The sequence below is a fragment of the Sparus aurata genome, chromosome 13, assembly GCF_900880675.1.
Source record: "Sparus aurata chromosome 13, fSpaAur1.1, whole genome shotgun sequence".
In the NCBI taxonomy this organism is placed as follows: domain Eukaryota; kingdom Metazoa; phylum Chordata; class Actinopteri; order Spariformes; family Sparidae; genus Sparus; species Sparus aurata.
In genome coordinates, this window is record NC_044199.1 from 18,681,753 (window position 1) to 18,704,075 (window position 22,323).

A 22,323-nucleotide genomic window follows, 5' to 3' on the forward strand; every position below is an offset into this window, starting at 1 on the left:
TGCACTAATTTCTCTGCTATCACCACAGCTGATCTTGATAAGAGCTTGCAGTGCATATTCATCTCTGCTTATTCTGTCACATGTGTAACCTGGTGTTGTTATTCACTTGTATCAGGCCTCTAACTCTACTAATGATTATGCAAAATCTTCCTTCTTATTTGTGAATATTTACAGGTTCAGTTGTGGTGACTTGGTTTTAGTTTTCACATGAATGTCCTTGGTAGTAACTGTTTGCAGTTAAGTTGAATCTAATTTCTGATGAATTAGTAATAACGTGTTCGTAAAGATTCATCATCACATGTTTGGGTATTGATGCTGGATCTTTCTTTTAATCTTGGTAAACCTTGATAAGAAATCTCTCCGGCTCAGTTGAGGCTTGGATCAAATATTCAACTCAAAGTGAGCTCTGGTGCATTGCAGTGGCCTTCAGCTTTCCCACACAGCTTTCCACACCATGCTTAACCCACCCAACCCTTCAACTCCTGCTCCTCTTAGTCCTCCTCTCTCTCTCTGGTTTCCTTGGTCTTCATACTTATCATTTACATGCAGACTTTGGTTATACCGGGGTTAAGCGGGTTGACAAATGTTTTTTTAAACATGGACACACGCAAAAAATTGCCTATTGACCCCATTCCAACTTCCCTCAGACGCAACACTTCAGATTTTTATCTGAAATGTTATGTTGTATGTCACTGACGTCACTATCAACAGTTGTAACAGAAGAGAAAATAATAAAAGGCCTGTACTACCCATATCTACTGTAGAGTATATTGACCTGGGTGTCAATGCAGGATTAACACATTCCCATTGCACACAAAAGTCGGATCTTAGCAGGTTTGAGTGGGATTTTTGACCAGTGGAAAAGGGGCATAAGATACATCAGAAACAAAATTAGGGCTGTTGCTAATGATCATTTTATTATCATTAAAACTGACAGTTATTAATAAATAATAATAATAAATTAATTTGGTCTATAAAATGCCAAAGCATTAAAAAAAAAAAGGCTCACAATTTCCCAGAGCCCAAAGTAATGTCTTCAGATTGCTTCTTTTGTCCAACCAACAGTCCTAAAGCCAAACAGTCATTTACTGCCATAATTGACATAGAAAACTGAAAAGAATAGAAAACCAAATCCTCACATTTGATTTGATTGAAAGATGTCTAAAACGCTCAACAAAACTGTTCTTGATGAATTTTCTTTTGAGTGGCCAGTCGATAAATTTGCTAATTGTACAAGTCTGTAGTTAGATGAGCTATCCCAAATTCGTCCGCTCCCCTGACAAATGTGAACAGTCTCTCTCTGCAATTAGAGAGTAGCAGCACAAGCATTTTTAATTTTCTCTATATTCCTATTCCAGAGAGGCCAGTGTTCACCAAACAGCCGGTGAACCAGGTGGTGTTGGCAGACGATACGGTGGACTTCTTCTGCGAGGTGCATGGAGACCCAACTCCGACTGTCCGCTGGCGGAGAGAGGAGGGAGAGTTGCCCCGGGGCAGGTACGACAGAAACGGCCTACTGTTAGAAGTGCAGGATCATCAAACCAGCATCGTCTTCTGTGTTACTAAGCAACATATGACATGTCTGGTGACAAGAAGTGTTGTTATCATAAACAGCTTCAAATAACAGAACAAATGTCTGCATGTACACTTTCCCGATAAGATAGGCAAAATGCAAAAAGACTGAAAGGTGGGCTGGTAAGATTTTTTTGAGTGCCACTATTTTGACTATGCCAGTGATAGTATACTGTACATAGTCCTGCACTCACTCTCTCAAACACTTTGTTAATCGACTGGATGAAACTTTAACGATTCCTCAAGGGAAATAAAGTTAAATGCTCCCTGTCAGCAGGATTCAGATCTACACAGAGAGACTCTGATGGATTTGTTTTGTCCGTTGCCTAAAGCAATACAGCACAACTCACTCCGTCTCCACATGCATAATGAACACATCAGCTGCTTGTTCAAAAACTTGATTGTAGACTCTTTTCCTTCTAGAATACCTTGTGGTTTTCTCCTCACATCTGTTGAAATACAGACAATATTCTGAGACACAAATCACAACAAAATTTCATATCGCCACATAAACTTTTCAGATGGTAAGGAAAACAGCCTTGTTCTACATTGTCTGACACTCAGTTGCAATTTACAAAGGCTTAATAAACTAGGTAACTTTACAGTTTGCATTTAAACATTAAATTCACAGACAACTGGAGAGAAGCAATGCATTGCATTTTGAGCTAAATCTTGTGTGATGATGTTTTTCCCAGATTTGAGATCCGCAGTGACAACAGCCTGCGCCTGACCCAGGTGCGAGGTGAGGACGAGGGCACGTACACCTGCGTGTCAGAGAACAGCGTGGGCAAAGCCGAAGCTTCAGGCACCCTCCAAGTGCACGGTAAGACATGGACTACTCTTCCTCAATCAATCACAAGAAAAAAGCATGGCAGGCACATGCATCAGTAGTATTTGAGTCAAATTTCATCCATTCAATTTCCAGTTTCATTTCAGTTTGCTGCTTAAGTAACTGAGAACCAAACTATAGCTACTGGCAGTGCATAATGTGTTCAGAGTGAATTCAAGTGAATTTTGATTTTCAAAATGTGTAAATCACAAAAATAATTGTTCTTGGAAGTTCTTACATTTCATGAGAAGCATGAATAATGTGGAAAACCAGATAATGTGTCTTTGATACTTACTTCAAATGTGTTGGTAGATTGCTCAAAGAAAGCGTCATTTTCCACAATAATATGAAGACAGAAATCTGCCACCAACTAAAAACATCTTACGCTTTAGTTAAGTAAATAGTTCAATGAGTTTAACTTCAGTGGAGGCAATTCTACACTTGCAGAAAATTAGATTTTTCATCACTGAATACATGACTAAATTATTTGCACAGATGGCCAGTTTTGCTATTATGCATTACAGAACCAACCACCTACTAGCACGCTGTCATTCAGTTGTCTTTCTTTTGATGAATTCAATTTGGTTACTTTTGTGAAAGATTCACAATCAAGTCAGTTTTCTCTACAATGAATGTTACCATCAGTGTCCATAATGGTTAAACAAAGAGATAATGCCCATAAGAAGTTAGAAGAAGTTGTGGATTATATCTCCCCATATTATGGCATTGGTGACATGCTGTTAACTGAAACTATAAGAGAGACAAAGTAAAAAATGGATTTTAAGTTCCTTTCGAGCCTCATCTCGTCATCCCTCTGGAGAGAGAGATCAAAAAGCGTTGAAATTGCATTGGAATAAAGTCAGTCCCTTGAAGAGAGGCACTCGGATGAGAAATCTGTCATTTGTGATGATAAAAGAGAATATTTAGAGTTTAACTCTGTAACAGCTGATTCTGTGAGCGCGCCCTCCAGTCTGTACCGACACTTCTGACATGTGTCAGCACACGTATGCTCACATACTAAACGCACATGCACTCAGTGACAAACAGACAGAGTATTTGTTGTTGCACGACAAAACACACATATACACACACAAATTAAATTAGCGCTTTTGCACAGTTTTGCAACGCAATGTCTTCATTTTTCATTCCAAGCAACAGATTTTAGGCAAATTGAGATTGTTTAAGGGTTGCATGCATGCAGCTGCAGTATTCGGGATAATAGGAACCTAAACACACACACAAACAATAATGACCATATATTGTACAAAGCCACAGATCAATCAGAATAGAACAGCTTGTCTTCACCTGTATGTTCACATTCAGTTTGTCATTCCTCCTCAAACGCCTCCGCTATTCCCTTCTTTTGGGACCACTTCATTTAAAAAAGCAGTTTTGAATAGGCCTGAGTGGCTGTGCTGCTCCAAAGTTAAAATCTGTTTCGTTCAAGTGTTTCCATCCAGTATCACTGTCCATCATGAGCTCATCATCTCATTCTCATTCATCTGTCTTTTTCTTCTTTTCTTTTACACCCATTTCTGCATCACTCCATCACAATCCATCACAGTCGGCCCATCCAGTGAGTATTCCATTTCATCCCATCTTTGCATGAATATATGTCTTTTTGTGTGTGTGCGATGAGAGAGAGAGAGAGAGAGAGAGAGCGAGAGAGAGAGAGAGAGAGAGAGAGAGAGCGAGAGAGAGAGAGAGAGAGAGAGAGAGAGAGGTGGCACACTGGTGCGTTCAGGCAAATGAGGAATAGGGGATAGTCAATTAGCATTAAAGTACCTCTGGAAACTACTTGGAGTTTTTTTTTTTTTGATGTTCCACAACTGCACTCGAGTCATGCTTTAGCTCTTCTGGTGAAGCTTCCATTACTACAAATATAAAGCTTCCATTAATACAAGATATCTTTAATTTGGTACAAAACGCTCTTGAATACTTAAAACATACAGTGAAAAGGAACTTCAGTGGATTAAGCCCTAAATATCACACACGTTAGAAAATAGATTCCAGGAGTGCTGCAGTAATTTACTGATTATTCGACTATTGTCATGTACAGTGTTGTCTTCAGCAGACACCCCCTCACACCAAGCTGTATGGGCATGATATCATTTTCGTAGTATATCTGTGGAGCAGAAAAATACCAACGCCACAAAAGTAGACCTTTCATCATGGAAGCGAAAATATCTTTTCTTCACTACTACCGCTATGTATTGCAATTTGAAATTTTTTATTGCCGTTCCTGGAAGACAAACATGTAATTGAGGAAAGGAGTAGCAGTGTTTCACCGGTGTCTGAGGAATCAGCTGTCAGGCGGCTTCTCTTTCCAATGTCACAACAACCAAAATGATAGGGAGTGTAAATGATGAGTTTCAGGAACAGTTTAGCTAACACAACAAAGGGGGGTTTTAACTGGGGTGTGTGTGTGTGTGTGTGTGTGTGTTTGGAGAAAATGTTATCTCCGTGGGTTTTGACTCTTTAACCATACATTTCTATCCTTGAAAGGGCCTTGATGCTTTTAAGGTTGACATCATTATAAGATTTCATCTTGTTCTTGCCTCTCAGTCACTCCACATATGCGTAGGCAAGGGCAATAGAGAGAGATGAAATAACGCTTTTAGGCCGTGACACACATTTGCAGAGGACAACGGATTAATGTCCATTAGTTAAACAGTTCCCTGTAGCGGAGGTTTGGGCAGATATAAACAAAGGGTGTGAGAAGGTCTATCCCACATTCATCCACACTACATGAATCAGCTTATGTTTTACCATTTCTGTGTTCAGGATCTTTTCATATGTAGTCCTCTGCTGGTATCAAGGATATGCCATTTTAAGACTCTGCATTACTGAACTATGAAATAATCATCCTCAAGCAATTGGATATTTTTCAGACAAGGGGAAGGGCAATCTGGAATAAACGGATAGGTTGGTGTTGAGTGACCCATCACTGAAATTGAGTTGGGTTGGGTTAAAAATTTAACATTTAAGCTGCAGAAATAACACAAAACACAGTACAAAAGGAGAAAGTGGAAATTTTTCTTTTCATCTGACCTTTCCTTTCTGGATTACAAATTCTACATCAGTTATAAACCCTTGCACATTGCAGAAAAACCCCTCTAACATCTGGCTTTTGTCTTTAATGTAAATGTGGACAATCGGCATTCACTTCAGGGTCAAATGACTCTGCTGTAGTCAGTGGTTTTTAGCGGCTGTGATGAAAACACAACACCCTGCCCTTTCCCTGCATTATGCTGTGACATGTGTTGAAGTTAAGGACATCGACGCAGAACAATACCATTCCATCAGTTTCTGTTCAGTCGGCACTAAGTTGGTGCGAAGGTTGGAAGGGAGGGTAAAGAAAAAGATATTTAAGGGATAATGTATAGAACGGCAGTCATTATCGGGAAAATAAGGCCCGAGAGGACAAACCGGACCCCGACGCGTAATAAGTTATCCCACTTATTACATGGCTACTTGCCAACACGAAAAAAAACTTCACCAGTGTCTTTTTACAATATATTTGTTACCATTCATAGTGTTCAGCAGAGAAATATAGTTCGCCAAACCGACAACAAAAACGTTAAACAGAACATTCTTTAGAACACAGCTGATCAATTGTCCACTGAAATTCAAGTCCTCTAACCAGTCTTTTAAAACTGACATGGCCCATACCGTGCTCTTTTTGGTGTTCAGTTTGTGTCAATCCTCTTCTATTTTATCAACGTCTCTGTCATCCAAAACTTTCGCTGTTTCGCTTCTCCCTCTTCGCTGCTTTCCTCTCTTTTTCTTTTCTTGACCAGTTACGACAACTCAGCCTTCCGCCAAGAGTCGAAATCACTGTATTTTCCAAAAAAAGTTAATGTGAAACTCATCCATACTAGTGGCCTTGGAGTACATTTTTTCTGATATGAAGTAGACTACAGATCAGCTGACATCACTTAGTGACTGAATATGCTGGTGTGATAAGTGACCGGACTTCTTGAGGAGCAAAGATTCTAGAGCGCAGAGTGCTACGAAATACGTGAATCAGAGGCAAAAAGGCCACTTTCCTTGACAGCGGTCAAATATGCTTAGCAATGTCCAATTACACAAAAAGAATTGACCACCGAACTTTGGGAAGGCCCATTCAAGTGAATGGAGCATTCTACAGCATTAGGAAGAGCCGTGTAATAATAAAAAGTAATCCACAGCTCCACGGTGACCTTGTTCATGTGACAATTTCAAAAACGTGTCTTTTCTGGATGCCTATTTGCCTCCAAGTTGCTTCTTAGAGTTAGTTAGCAAGAAAGACAAAAAATAAACCTAAAGCTTGATTTGCTCGGTATTACATTGGTATTGTTTTCTAACTTCCAAGTTCAAGCGTGGCAAAAATCAAGCAAACAGGACTTACATGTGTATTCTGAAAACGCTAGTCAGTCTCCAACCTGACTTGAGTCGGTCCTGTCTGTAAATGGGCGGCCAGCCTTGAGGAATAAAGAAGCAGAGATGTGGAAGGTAGAAAAGTAAACAAAGGAAAATCAACCGCATTTGACCTTCCTCATGAATTTTATGCGTTTAAATTTCCATGTCATTTATCCTATAGAAACGGTTGACTTCTTTGTCATGCCTGAGGGTGTGTAGACATTATAAAGGCAAAGAATTACAGCACTACCTCTATAACTTATACTCAGCCCAGTTAAAGCTGTACCGGCCTTCCAATACCGATATTGATGTTGGATAAATAGGGAGGAGTTGTGGGCACCAAGGTCCAGCTCCAAATTAGATAAAAGCATAGATGAATTACGGTCCAGCTATAATACATTATGCCTGGGAAATAACCACCTCCTCAATCATCAGGATGGAAACAGCATCAGGAAGAGTGTGTGTGTGTGTGTGTGTGTGTGTGTCTGTGTAGGTGTGTGTGCGTGTGTGTGCGTGTGTGTGTTTGAGAAAGAGAGTTTGTTGTATAAAACGATGAAGCTGAAGACTCATGCAGCAGCAGCAGCAGCAGCCTGAGAGTGTGTTTACTCAAGCGTACTTGTGTGAAACACGCTGTCTGCATCAGCGTGGGACTGTGACAGCTGCCTGTCACATCGAGGCCCCTGAGGACCTCCTGCTGGGAGTGTGTGTGTGTATTTGTGTTCCCCTGTCTGTGATAGCGCCAGTATGTCGGTGCAAATTGCACTTGTGTGCGGATGGGGGGGTGGGGGAGTTAAGGTGCTTTGGTTGTAAGCACTTTGTCTGCTTTTGCTATGTGATTGAGCAACACTGTTTTCATACTACAGCAGTGGAACAAATCGCAATCTCATCTGCCTTGGTGGGAGCACCGTACCAAGTGAGCAGCAAAGCCGGTTCAAACATTTGTCTGCTTCAATTTGTTTATTAGGATCTTCCATTGGTGATGTTCTTTCACAAATCCAACAAAAGCTGGGATCAGCAACTCTATAGGCAAACACGATAGTCAATACTGGACGATTCCAACCCTTGCCGTCATTACAGTCTGAGATTTGTCTGACTTAGTGGATGTAGACTGTGGATATAAGCCGGCCTTTGGCCAACTGTTTCAGCTCCTTCGCCTATCTGCATTTTAGCCTTTTAAACCCCTCTCTATTCAGGAAACAACAACAACAACATCCACACTAACAGCCTACACGCAGAAATAGCAAGTTACCCTTAACTGGTCTGTAATGGTGCAAACCAAAACAAGCAAGCAGTTGTAGATGCCAGGACTCCTCACATGCAAAAACAAATCCTCCCCAGCACTATCGCTGCATCGTGGGCTTTGTGCCACCCAAGACTATTGTGATGGGTTTCAGGAAATTCAAAAAAGCGAGTTCTCCCCCAGCCAGACGGTTCTCCAGCCCAGACACAGTGCTGTGCAGATTTTAGTAGTAGATAGAAGTAGTCTGGCCCTGTGAGATTACTTCCATGCCAACGTTTTTGTTAACTATGGTAGGGTAGGGAAGATCATGGAATGGAAATTGTGTTATGGTTAAGGTTAGGCAACTAAAACTGGGAGCCACTGTCTCTCTCCCATATCTTGGATGTAATTCAAACTTAAAAGTCAAACATCCACCACCTGACTGCCATGCCCTAACTTTCTGCCTCTGTGCGCAAAGCGTGCGTCACTTCATACACCTAATCATAATTTTAACCCTTCACCAGCTGTTCTGACCTGACCCTTAAAGCCTCAACTTTAAATGGCCAGTTTAAAAAGGAGGGTCTTGCCATGTGTCTTCACAGGATTTTTGTCATCTTTTAAGAGAACATTTGGTCATCGTCACACAGAAACACATTAAAAACATTTAAACAGACCAGGCACTTCACACTGAGTCCAGACTCTCCTCCTTCAGTCTGACAGTTCTTATCGCAAAAACTGTAGAAATGTAACTTGCAGCCCTTGTCTATTTTTGCCTCCCTCTTGGCATGTTATGTGTTCACCAGCTCTGGCAATATCAAGCATATAAAAGCAGTCTTCAAGCTCCTTTGAATTCCTATCTCAAGCATTTTATTCTTTATTTAGACGTTCCCCAATTTGCCTTCCTGACACTGCCTCCCGCAGTTATCTGTTTATGTGCCATCATCTTCACAGACCCGGTTATATATTTCATTAAATTGGAAAATGAAGATGCCATGGTGTTTGATAAGCAGACACAGTTTCTGTCTTTTTAAAGGGTAATTTAAACCACAAAAGCTGTCATACCTAAAAGCCAGCATCCCGGAATACTAAATTACTGTACAAGCGACGTGCTGTGCAAATAGGTTCCATGACATGCAGGCTTTGTTTGCCTTTTTTTTGTCATGTATATTTCAGCTGCTCTGTTACAATCCATCTCCCGGTCTCCATCCCATGTGAGGATGCTAATGTTTCTCCCTGCCCTAAATCTAAAGCTCAGTGTCGCGCCGAGTGCACCCATTATTGCTAATTATTTATTACAGCCTCAGGCAATGTGCCGGCTTGCCTCCTCAAATCAAACATTGTTATTCTCCAGACAGGGCTGTGTAGCGCGCCAAAAACGGCATTTTAATAGCCTGAATATTCCTAGCTGTCACTGAATTTGGGTCAGAGTCAGGGCGCCGTGTCAGACGCATGGGGAAATTTTTCAGGTGTTGACAAGTTTTTGTCAAATTAGAATGTTGTTCTGCTATGGTGCTCACAACAACTGTTTGTGCAAATGCCTGGAGTTGCGTTACATAAGAAGTGTGTATTACACTGCATTTCTTTAATATTTCAGTCCTTGCATCAGACTTGACAGGAAGCCAGTCCTTGAGGAAGCAGGGAAGTGAAAGCAGGGGTTCAGTGCCACCGGCCCATAATCCTCTGTGGTTCACATCCAAAACATTGGGAACATGTTTTGGGCTTTGACCTTTAGTGTTAGTGGGGGGCTGCATGTTTGTTCCCAGGACATGACCCTGCCTACCTCAACCAAAGTCCCCTTAGCTGTGATTTATCCTGTGGCTGACACCTCCTGCTGTGTGAAGGGGCCATGGTGGAAGCAGTCTTTAGTATAGCAAAGGGCAGGGTAATTCCCCTAGGTGGGGAATAAATTGTGTATGCAGGACATGAAATTAAGCCTGCACACTCATCTGAGGTGAGTGATTACAAGTCACAAAGTGGAAGGTGAGAAATTAGGCAGTCAGTGATTCTGAATCCAAAACCATGCACCAACATTTCATGTCAGAGAAAATTTCAGTTCTTCACACTCATCTGCTTAAAACACTGGCCTGTTTTTCTTATTCAACACTTATCATTTAAGCACTCAATCTTCAGGTTCTGTTTTGAATTTTACCTTGTGAGGATGCTATGCTTATGCTCTAGGTTAAGGCACAAAAAACATTCTGTAAGTGTTAGGAAAAGATCACGTTTTAGCTTAACATGCCTGCTTTGGTGGCCACAGTGATAGTTGGAGACGTCTCAAATATTGTTTTTTTTGTTGCCACAAACATGGCTGGAATTTATTCAAAGGTCCCCTTAAAAATGTCCAAATATCCAGTGGTTTCACACTTAAAAATTTTAAAATCGAGTCTTGAACTGCAGACACTGGCTTGGGAGCCTTTTTGACTGCATCTCCACCACCATTCCCCCTACCTCCAGATATGACAGTCAGGTCATTAACATGTAAACTGCCAACATTTTATCCTAGGGATTGTGCTTTACACCCATTTATTTATTTGTATTTCATTTATTTATTTTATGCATGTTTAAATCAACTTAATGTATCAACATATATACTTAATGACACTGCATATTGTATGAAAGAAGCCCTCAGACCCTCAACAATATATGTTAAGGTGCATTATGACTTTCCATTGTCCAGATAGTTTGTTGTCTTCATTCAGGTTTTCTTTCTTTGGACTAATTAAAGTATCACACAGTAAGTGTGGATGGAAAGTTGCCTGTTCCTTTTGTCAATTTCACTGAGACTGTTTTTTTTCTATTTGTCTTTCTACTCTTCAGCAAGGTTCTCCACCTCCCTCTCTTTCTTTCTTTTTGGTTTCTCTCCAATGCTAATTGAGACAGAGAATGAAAGAGAAGCAAGAGATCAGGTGGGAAGACGAGAAATCAATTAAGACTGGTGGAGGGCTTCATTATGCATTCACACCCCCCTCTGCGCAGGAAGGCCTGTCACTTGCTACAGAATCAATAGAAATCAAAAAGGGTGTGTGTGTGTGTGTGTGTGTGTGTGTGTGTGTGTGTGAAGACACAATCACAGACTTTCTCTCCTGCCCTCCATCTTTGTTCAAAGGCATCTGATGAGCATGGTGCCAAGGATCAGAAAGGTGACCCACAAACCTGAATTTAGGCTCCTGTGGGTTCTAAGCCGGCCTTTTTGATAGACCCGCCATCCAAACATAGGAGATTGATTGTCATGGACTACAGCTTAACCAATAAGCTGTAGCAGCCTTCATCAATCAAAGCCGAACAAATCAAGATTTCAGAGGACCTATTTATTTTTTGATCTTTAATAAAAGTTACGAGAAATGTGTACCCCTTGCTCTAATACTGATGCTAGTTGCACCCAGTACTCCCCTGCTAGCTCTCCAAGTTTAATGAGCTGATTGGCTTGTGTTTGATCAGTGACATTCAGCCGTACAAAAATCTTGCCCCAATAGTTCTTGTACCATTGGAAAGTTCAGCCTCTTTTTTGGTATTTGGATTTATCCAAGATGACCTAAGTTCCTTGGTTCCTTTTGGTCAAAATGCAGGCAACGATGTGGAAAAGCAAAAGGAAAAAGGAAACACTGCATAGGTTATGGACACTAATAGACTAATATTATAGTAAAGGAAAAGCTCAATCTTTAATTATTGCTTTACTGCCATAGTCATATTAGTTCTGAGTCTTGTTTTTGACATTATGCTTTTAAGTGAGCATTCCACAGCCCTCTGTGTGCAAGTGTCTGGAGAACGCTGCCTAAGTATTTGTTTTTTTGCTAAAACTATGTGATACTTAAGGGATTCTGTTCAGTCTCAGAGTAGCCTCAAGATATTAGTGAATTGAAATGTTTTGCAAATGAACACAGGTAATGAATTTCATTGTCTGGTTTCACTATTTTCCCCGTCTTGCGTTGTCTGTAACCTCTTACTGTTTAGACACAAAATCTGCTTTATGTTGGAAATGTTTAACAAAGAGCAATCGGTTAGTGACCTCGACTAAAGATCAGGACATAATGGTTGTTGTTCATAGTTAACAGAGGGTTGAAAGCAAGTGGCAGCTTGCAAGGGTAGAGTACCAGCAGGGTGATTTATCAGGATTTATCAGCTGCCACAAGGCAGCTGACCTGCCTTCTGCACAATGAACTATGTCTGTTGACAAAGTTAATTAAAAAATGTTAATTCACTGTGCTTGGTTGAGAGAAATGTCCTTTGACTTTGTTGCATCTGCATCAAGAAAGCTTCATACTTTTTACTGTTACTGTTTTAAAGTTTGTTCCACTTTGGCCTTCGCTGGAACGTTGAGGCAGTGAGACAGACACTCGTGATGATCGAAAAAGACGAAAAAGAAGTGATTGCGTGTCTCTGGCTGTGTGTGTGTGTGTGTGTGTGTGTGTGTGTGTGTGTGTGTGTGTGTGTGTGTGTGTGTGTGTGTGTGTGTGTGTGTGTGTGTGTGTGTATGTGTGTGTGAGTGAGAGAGATAAAGAGACAGGGAGCGCCTGAGTGAGTGAGTTGTCAGGTACGAGCTGCTGTCATCACTGGTGGTCTGTCACGGCTTAATGCTCTCAATGCCACTGCCGGCACATTCTCACTGTATTAAGCCCAGTCAGCACACACTGACCTCACAGAGAATGACATACACAGATTGTATTTCTATTGTGCACTGAAAACCATATCTCTCTATCCAATGTGTTGCAGTGCCCCCTCAGATTGTAGTTCGGCCGCGGGACCAGATCACAGCTCCGGGTCGCACCATAACCTTCCTCTGTGGCACCAAAGGAAACCCTCCACCCGCCGTCTTTTGGCAAAAAGAAGGCAGCCAGGTATGAAACTTCCCTGTGACATGTATTAAAGCCAGCTGTGAGATCCGTTCTGTTTTTCTAGAGGATGACACCATTCTTTCCTCTGAGGCATCCATCAGGGTTTCACGGTCAATTTGTGGTTGACAGTAGGTGTGTTGGAGAATGGTGTTTGAGTGGCAGGGAGAGCTGGTGGTTAACTGGGCTCCCACATACAAGTTTCTGCACTGTCAGACACATAGAGGCAAGAATAGTGAAGCTCTGGTAAATTCTAAAAATACAAATGCAACATACTATATAAAACCTTTTAATGGTGGTTGTCAGTTGTTATCTGTGCTTTCTACAATGTGTTTTTCCATGGTGCAGCTAAGGTAATACAGGGGTTTTAACACACCTTCACCTATCTACATGGTGCAAGAAGAAGGAAGTCAACCTCAAAGTATCAAAGCACCAGCAACACTCTAATACAGAGCAACTTTATGTAAAAAAAATGTGTCAGCCTGTGGCCTTCATCAGGGTGTGGCCCAAATATGACATCAGCTACATCCAACAGTAACCTCACTGCCAGCACAGTAATTTGACTGGTCTATAGCCAAATGACAATCTTGTTATGAGACTCAATAATCAAGTGTCTTTCCCTGGGATGTTACATTTTGTTGCTTTATATAGTATGATAAAAACATTTTGTATTTTTAAACAAAGAAGGTTTTTGGACAACTCACGTTAGCAGTAGCATGTCCGGCGCGCCGCCGTCATGGCAGACAAAAAGGGTCGATCCCCGTGTGCGACCTAACAGGAAGGCTTAAGGAGTGGTCCACCATTACTCTCCTGCCTGTTAGGTCGCACCCGGGGATCGACACTTTTTGTCTGCCATGACAGTGGCGCCCTGAAGATGCTACTGCTAACGCGAGTTGTCCAAAAACCTTCCTTTTTGGTAAACTCTGTGTACACAAACAATATTCTCAATGCTCGTGTTCATGTGTAGAGATCCTGGTGATACTACAAGCAAAGTTTCATGTTGTGTCGAGCCCGCTTAGTGTTTTAAAAATAGCGATTTTGCTAGCGTAGAAGTGCCCCTGCACTCCATTGAAAATGAGCTTGCCCGAAAACAAAACTACAGTAAATCTTAAAAGTGCCTCTTTTGTCGCAATTATGCTTTTACACGAAGGTTTGACTCATATTCAACCACAAATAAGTAAAATTAATTAATACATTCTGGCAAGAGTTTCACTTTAACTGTTGAGAGATGTTGCTTTTTCAGTGTTTCAGTGCCTGCGGAAGCTTTTCTCATAATTACCGGGGAAATTATTATTGTAGTTTGAAGTAAACAAAACTCATGCGTCAACATCAGCAGCACAGCATGAAAGAAGACCAGCTCAAGCTTTGCTACGATGTAATGCAACATAAATAAAACACAAAACAATTACTGTAGGTTTTAAACTACATTTTTTATGTCCTAAACCAAATTAGAATTTTTTTGCTTTGTCGGACTGGTGTTTTGGCCGACAGTTTCATATATTACAAATTGGACCTCTACAGTAACACATCATTGTGAAGTCAGTGTTGGTAGCACATTGTGCTGCCCATAGAATTATGACACTACGCATAACGATTGGTTCCCAATGAACTCTGCTTCCACCATGTGATTCTACCACTAAGTATGAAATCTCCTGGGAAAATGAAGGCTGACTGGTGATCCAGTTAGGCTAGCAGCCAAGCACCAATTCTATCTACTATCACATCTCCATTACAGACAAAATGAAAGAATGAAAGTGTGTTTTTATTACAGTGTCGATAGTTGCTAATCAGAGGAAAATGGAAAGCCATCCAGTTGTCTTCATGACAGTCGCACAGACAATACTACCATACTCACCCATTTTTACATTTTAAAAAACTGACATCTTTCCATATTTATCAACATCAAGAAGGCACCCTAAGGTAACTTCTTTTAATGTTTTTATGCTAGTTGCAAGTAGATTCTTCACATGCCACTCTGATACTGGGCCTAAAAGAGAGACCGTGTCTCCTCTCACTGTCACGTTCTTAACTGTTATCCTTTGTTTTACCACTTTGTGCTCTAGTTATGTGCCAGGGTGACTCACACACACACACAAACACACATAGACTCACACCACAGTGAGCCACACATTCATACACACCTAATTTTCCCATCATCCAAATAGAGTGTAATTCACCAACGTGTGAGTCTGCATAGACCTGCGTGTCTTCAAAAGTGTCAGGTGGATGTGGGTTTTGTGCATGCATAAGTATGTGTGTGAGGAGGGCGAGCTTATGATAAGCAATGCAGCTGGTTGGAATGCACTGAAAGGCCTGATGGGAGTGCGTGGGTGCCTCTAGCATGGCTCCCAGGTACAGATTAGAGGGGGAAGAGTGAGATTGGAGGAGGCCTGGAGAATGTGTGTGGGAGAGGGAGAACAAGAGTGGAGGAGAGAGATAAAGAGGAGAAAGCATGGAGGAAGGGGAGGAGGAGAGGAAGTATGTGGGAAGCATGTTGTGAATAGTGGCTCACATTCAGAGATATAGTCAGGAAATATACAGTTATTTTATACTGACAGAGAAGATCAGAGATAAAGTTGCGGGAGGAAAAAAGACACTTTTGTTAACATTGTATTGCATTAGAAAGCCAATAAGTTATTTACATAAAGCTGGTTGTAAATTGCTTTCAGGCTACAGATGAATGGTTATGCTTGTAAAAGGGTCAAATATCACTGGTAACAGTTGGCATCCAACAGGTTGATTTTAATTGTTCAGGTCCATGGTTGGAGGAGGTTTGTGTTTGGACTAACCTGTTGAAGTGCCCCTGAGCAAAGCCCTGAAACTATTTCTCCTGACTCACTGAATAAAAGTAACAGCCAGGGGTGTGCATGATGAAGATGCGGTGAAAGAGATTTGTCACAGGCACCTCGAGAACAGATATTGAAATTGCTTTAAACTTGCAATAATTTATTGCATATTTGCAGTCTTTAAATAGTAAACTACTGTTTGCAAATGTTTTTCCTATCTGTTACTGTTACTCCATTGATTTTTTTAATTTCATGTTTTTCTGTGACTGCATTTCATTTGTTTATTGTTGTTTAAAGTTTATCGGTTCAAGGACACACACACAGTCTTCTGCACAAAAAGGGGAACTCAGTTCTGTCATTTGAATAACAGATCTTAGTGTGTCTTATCTGTCCATTGTCTCACTGCACACTCTTTCCATCAACATATAGTATTTTTTAAGCAACCACACTCCATGTCTTCAGCATTGTTGTTTTCAAGTGACCCAAAGTATCTGGACTTTGTCTAAATGAAAATGTCAACAAGCCTTATCTTAAGAATATCGAAGAGAGCTACATTTATCAGTGAACATTGTGTATGGCTGCAGAATTCTGATTCAAGTTTAAAGTTGAACAACATATGTGTGGCATTGACATAACTTCCTTTTTGTTGTAGCTTGAGGGTTTCGGGACATGTTTGATCAATATCAGCCTTTTGAGTAAAAGCACAACAATGTTAACACAGTTAAATTAATAATGAATTGTTGACTTAAGTCAAATTGATTGTAATTACATACTGAATCAAGGAATGTATAACAAGGTATGGAATGAGTAAATGATCATGAAGAAGCTAAACAAAAAGACCAATCCTTGTGATGTTTTTCTTCTTCAGATCTTGCTGTTTCCCATCCAGGAGCCATCACAGGTGGGTCGTTTCTCTGTGTCGCTGAGCGGAGAACTGACCATCATGGACGTCCAAGTAGAAGACTCTGGCTTTTACATCTGCCAGGCCATCAGCGTAGCCGGCAGCATCCTGACTAAAGCCCTGCTGGAGGTGGAAAGTGGTGAGTGTAAACACACAAACAGGCAGACAAGGGTGAGTGAGCACAGTAACCTGTGACTGGAGGAGCAATAAACAGCGATCACATTAAAAATACAGGGATTGTTTGCTGCAATATTTATAGAGAGTAAAAAGCTACTTAAAAGAATACTTAATATTTCCTTTCCGTGGTTCATACCTAGTGTGGTTGGTACTTGCCTTTTGGCTTTCGTTTTTAAAATTCTCATATGATTGTATATCTGCCTTTATTGGATTCCGAGTTTGGTCCAAATATAGAACTTTATTTAACCAGGAGAGGACTGAGATCAAGAATCTCTTCACCTCCATTAATAACGGGAGTTAGTCGCAGGGTAATTTGTGTCTATTGCTAGTGCCAGTGTTTATTCACCCCAAACAGCCAGATTACTTAACTGTTCATTAGCCGCAAGATAGCGAGTAGGCAGGATCCTAAGGTGTGTGTTCGTGTGTGTGCGTGTATGTGTGTGAATTCAGTTTAGCCTCTTCACAAACGCAGCACTCACCAGAGACAGTTTCCTGTCCTATTTTCCCACCTCCTCAGGTGTCCATGTTACATTTAACCTGGACTAAGTGTTTAAGGCGAAGCCCTATTCATTCCTATGAAAGATACTCAGTGGCGCATGAAGCTAAAATGTGTCAACTTCACTAGCGATAAAATTACCTAGATCTTCAACATTGTGGAGTGTTGGCTTCAAAGCGTTCACAATATCTCCAAATCTTGTTTAGGGTTCAAGTTCAGAACGAGACATTCGCGTTATTTTTGTGAGAGTTCCATACGTGCCATGCTCCATTGCTTTTAGATCCATGCTTGTGAGGGATAAACAAAAACAACTTGTCCAACTACGCTGACACTTAGCCTTGCTTCCAATATGGCATGGTAGCCAGTAGCGGTATTCCAACGAAAAATTCCCCTGCGGCCCAAAAAGCAGTTTCCCATTGTTAAAGAGATGTATGTAAAGCTGTTGACAGGACATCAAGAACTGCAATCAAGGTATGACTCTTTCTATTATGAATGAATTTGTGTTGGGGTTTTTTATTCAAAAAACTTCAACTTCCAATAAGCTGAGAAAAGTGATTTAAAAATCTGTGACATCATCACAATGTAAAGTCTGTGGTCTGAGCAGGAGTTGTGGGCGGGGCCAGCAGGGGAAACAGTGATAAAACTCACCTGGAGAGACGGTATGTTACAACATATGTGTGCAACATTGAGTTATTATGCGTATGGTTTGCACGAGCATGAAAACATAAACCAAAGACACCAACATTAGACAGTTTCTTCTGCCACAACTCCGTGAGGTCATAGGTATTCATAAGGTAATGATTTCACCTTTCTCCTCCCTAACTGCCAATCATCTTGAGGCATCTTACATACACATTCAAGTGTACTGACCTCTGTTTGGCAGATTTTTTTTATTTTGTAGTACTGAACTAAATGACATATTGCCATGCATTTGTGTGAGAGAAACATTTGTGTTAAAACTTTAATCAGCTGAAAAATATCCTCAGCATTTGCTACTCTTTTCCCCCTGTTAGCTGGATGAAGTGAAAACAACACCGAGACCCACAGTCAAGATGCCTTTTAAGTTGTCCTTAAGTGGATAGGTAAAAATATAAGAGCAAAACAAATACTCCTAATCCAATCAACAACAACAATTTCTTTACTAATCTTTAGACGCAACATTTTCAGTTTCATATTTCATAATTTCTCACAATCTGCTGATTTATCCTCCCCCCAGCATAAAAATAAGAAAACTCTTCAAATCAATCTCAAATTAAAATATTCTTCCTCCAAATGAACAAACAGCAGGAGCCCTTATCAGATGTAATCAAAAGAGACAACTGGTGATAGTTCTATGCAAATAACCCTGCCGCAGCATATGCTCCCCTCCCTGCATCCCTCCCATTCAGGGAGTAAACAAGAATTCCGCTCAGCTCTAACAACACTACCTCCTTTGTTGACTTTTCCCATTTTCAGTTAGCTTCAGTTAGCTGAAAATATCATCATTTCATAGGATAGAATTACAATGCAAGTGAGCCCCGCGTCTGTTGGCAAATGTCAGACGGTGGAAGGTGTGTGGAATGGTGGGGAGGGCTTTGTGAGCGGCAGTTGCCCCTGCACAGAGGGAAAAAAAGGGCAATAAACAGGGCCTTCAAACAGTCTTCAGCTCCTGTCCACAACCATTTTTGAATGTGCTGCAATATTTGGACTTGTCTAAACTAAGCATAACTCTGCTAATTGGCGACGCCCATACCATGGTGTTTACATTTAAGATTGAATTTACAGACATACAGACATGGAGTGTGACCATATATGTCCCTGAGTTTCTTGGTGATGGCTGTCTGTGGCTCCAACAAGTTCAGGAAAGCTGTGGACGCACAAAGGTCAAGTTAAAGAATGCTTACTCTTTAGGACACTTATTACTGTATGTGGTTTATAAGCAGTAGCCTCAAATAGAGAAACACATATATGTGTATAAGGTTTAACTCCAAGAGAAAACAATACCATAAAAACAACACATATAACGTGTTTATTTATTTTCATATTACCACAAGCTGATAAAAGATGTCATTAAAACCATCTCATAGTTGAATTCCGCAAAGTTGAGTGCAAATTCACCCTCAGTGTTAGCATAATGTATATGGTACCAAAACATGTGTTTCAATTTGTATCCGTGTTTGTATCCTTTTTTAAAATTATTGTTATTATGATTATTTAAATGGTTAATATTCAAGTGATTGTGTGAAATAATGTTGAAGTTATTAATAGATTTTTGAGTACATGTGAAAAGCAAAAGAGAATTAGATTTTTATTCATTATTGTGTACAACTGTGGGGGTATACTGTATAAGCTATAACCACATGCATGTAGTGAAAAAGGAAAGTCTCTCAATTATTCACCAAGACTTCTATCCCAAATCATCCGTTGTTACTCAGAAATATAGTGTGTGTTTAAAAGACACCTTCAGATATGATAAATATTAAATACTGTATGCTTTGCGGTACTACTCAATATCCTGTCAAGTGGTCCATCACTCTGACAGCAGGTTACTGTATCAACACCTTCCTGCCAGAGAAAAATCTATGTCATTGATTTGCATGTTGAACTGGGGCAGGACCAGAGAAAAAGTGGACTTAGTAGCCCCTGGGACTGGATGCTCTTTCATAGTGACATTTTTACATTTCACATGGCAGGACAGCCTGTGCCTTGACAGACGAACATGGAAATTTGTAACCCAAAGAGCAAACAGTGACTTGTGTCTTTCTCTGTGAATGTGGCTTCCAGGATGATCACAAACTGAAAAAGTGAAACACATCAAAAAATACATCAAACGTATAATAGTTTGGTCTAATAATTTAATATTTATTGAATTTGAATTTGTGCCACCAGTGTACGAATGTGTGTGTGAGTGGATGAACGTCGACGTGTGCTGTAAAGTGCGTTGAGTGGTTGTTAAGAGTCCATTTACCATGTATATTTGACATAGGGTTGGTTTAGCAGAAAAGTTAAGCGTAAAGTTAGTAAGCTAACCAGCTAGCTAGCCGACCCTGTTCACAAAAAGTGACCTGTCTGATAGCTCCCCATAGTTTTAAATGTATAAGCAGACAGTTTGTCTGACTAATGTCAAGAAAAGGGATATTATTACACCTATTTTACCGCTGAACAGAAATAAAAGTGTTCACTGTCTGAGTTGAAGTTTCTCCCCTTAATAAGAGAAACGGTGGGCCAGCGAGGTGGTTTGAAGGCTGGTTGGATCAACGACCCACAAGTGGCCCTAACGACTCTGAAACTCAGAGCTCACACATCTTACAACGACACTGTAAGGTCACTCCCACATAGAGTTTAAAAGCCTGCAACTGCCCTCCAGTTGGTTAGAACTGAAGAAGGAGAGAGGTGAAACATCTTCAAGAAACTGAAACAAGTCCAGTTGCCTACAATACAGCACTCCGAATTCCTCTCAACTCAACATAGATTAAATAAAACTCAGCAACACAGTCTCTGTTTGCCCGCTGCTGATAGCTCTCCATCTAGCTCCTCTGCCTCCGAGCCTTTCCTGTCTCCAGATTCATAGTCCCAATCAGAGCAGCTGTAAATCATCTCCGTACTGTATCCCCTGTCTTAAATACTGGCAACCTTCAGTCTCGGAGGCTGTGTTCAGTCCCAGTCTGGTGTCCAGTGGGAGACGATGAACCTGGTTGCCTAGGGTGACTCTCCCTGTCATCCGAGGTTGTGGGGTGGGCTGACTCCCATCAGCTAATTGGGCCACTTAGCTACATGGCCAACTGAGCCACTTGCTAATGGCAGCTAGTCGCTACAGCCAAAGATAGCTACAGTAAAGATTATAGTGAGCAGCAGTTACAGTATAGGTTCTGCTCCAAATTCTGGCTTCATTACTTCTGTAAATACTACCATGAAGTTGACTGTGGTAGTAATTGATCATTTACTATCAGTTAGTTATTGTTATTTAGATACTAAATTGTTTTCAATTTGTTGGCTTGCAGTGTACTGCTGTGTCAAAAAGTGTGTTTTGGGTGCCTTTTGAGTTTTTATATTTCAGTGGAGAAAATATGGGCAAACAGCATACTCTGCATAGTGAAGCTCTACAGAGAATTACATTTTGACCACGGCTGATTTTTGTCAGACCATACATTTTAAGTTACAAAAGTAATCTGAATTGGTTCTCTGTTCATATAGCGCCTTCGGACCGCGTCCCACCCATCATCCGCCAGGGACCAGCCAATCACACATTATCTCCTGGTTCCACCACTCAGTTACACTGCCACATCATGGGAAACCCCATCCCCAGCATCCAGTGGGAAAAAGACGGCCAGAGGATCCTGGGAAATGACGGTCGAATCAGCTTGATGGAAAACGGCACCTTCCAAATCACCAACCTGCAGGTATTTGAATAACAGACCTTAAGAAAAAAAAACTTGTGAAGACAGTTTGGTTCATTTTACCATGATAAAAACACAAAATGATAAACTTTTCATTTCCACCTGTGTCGGTTTGCATTTAAATGAACAGCTTCTCTCTGATGACCTTCAACTTATTTATAACTATTTCTCATTCCAGCGCCCCACACCTTCCAGTGAACTCATTAAAATGTATTCACGATCCACATGTATCACTATTTGCACATCAAACACGATGAAGTTCACACAAGATAAACAAATTCCACGTGATAAAAGACCAGTTTTAATTACAGGGAAAGTACGAAGCACTTAAACAGAGGACATTTTTACGGTAGACTCAAATGATGAGTTTTTATGAGAGGAGGAGAGGTGGGGAATGTGGAAAAACCGCATCTGTGAGTCGTGATCACCATGATAATGAGCGTTCGAGGCCATTAGCAGTCGTTAGCACCGTCTTACTCCATGCTAATGAAATCCTTTCTGCCCAGAAATCCCTCCTGGGTATGAAGCAGCACCTGAGGTCACCGCAGCCTCTGCGAGACTCGAGGAGACTCGCACATTAATTGATTGTGGGTTCTCAATGATTAACGATCGCTGGGACTTGTAATTAAATCCTCAATACATCACTGCGAGTGAGCACTGGATGAATGAGAGAGAGAGAGAGAGAGAGAGAGAGAGAAGAGCAGGAGGCTGAGAGAGGAGAGGATGGAAGGAGGAAT

At 40.9% G+C, this 22,323-nt stretch overlaps 1 protein-coding gene across 4 annotated transcripts in view; it reads left to right on the top strand.

Moving 5' to 3' along the window:
• robo3 (roundabout, axon guidance receptor, homolog 3 (Drosophila)) overlaps positions 1-22,323 on the top strand; it is a 172,614-nt gene that overhangs the window by 122,739 nt on the left and 27,552 nt on the right. For 3 of the 4 annotated variants that reach the window (XM_030438367.1, XM_030438368.1, XM_030438370.1), the window contains exons 5-10: positions 1,359-1,497; positions 2,268-2,395; positions 3,966-3,977; positions 12,732-12,856; positions 16,505-16,676; positions 21,384-21,589. In XM_030438367.1, coding sequence (XP_030294227.1) covers positions 1,359-1,497; positions 2,268-2,395; positions 3,966-3,977; positions 12,732-12,856; positions 16,505-16,676; positions 21,384-21,589 — 782 coding nt within the window. The remainder of the gene's footprint in view (positions 1-1,358; positions 1,498-2,267; positions 2,396-3,965; positions 3,978-12,731; positions 12,857-16,504; positions 16,677-21,383; positions 21,590-22,323) is intronic. The other variant, XM_030438369.1, reaches the window with a different exon arrangement.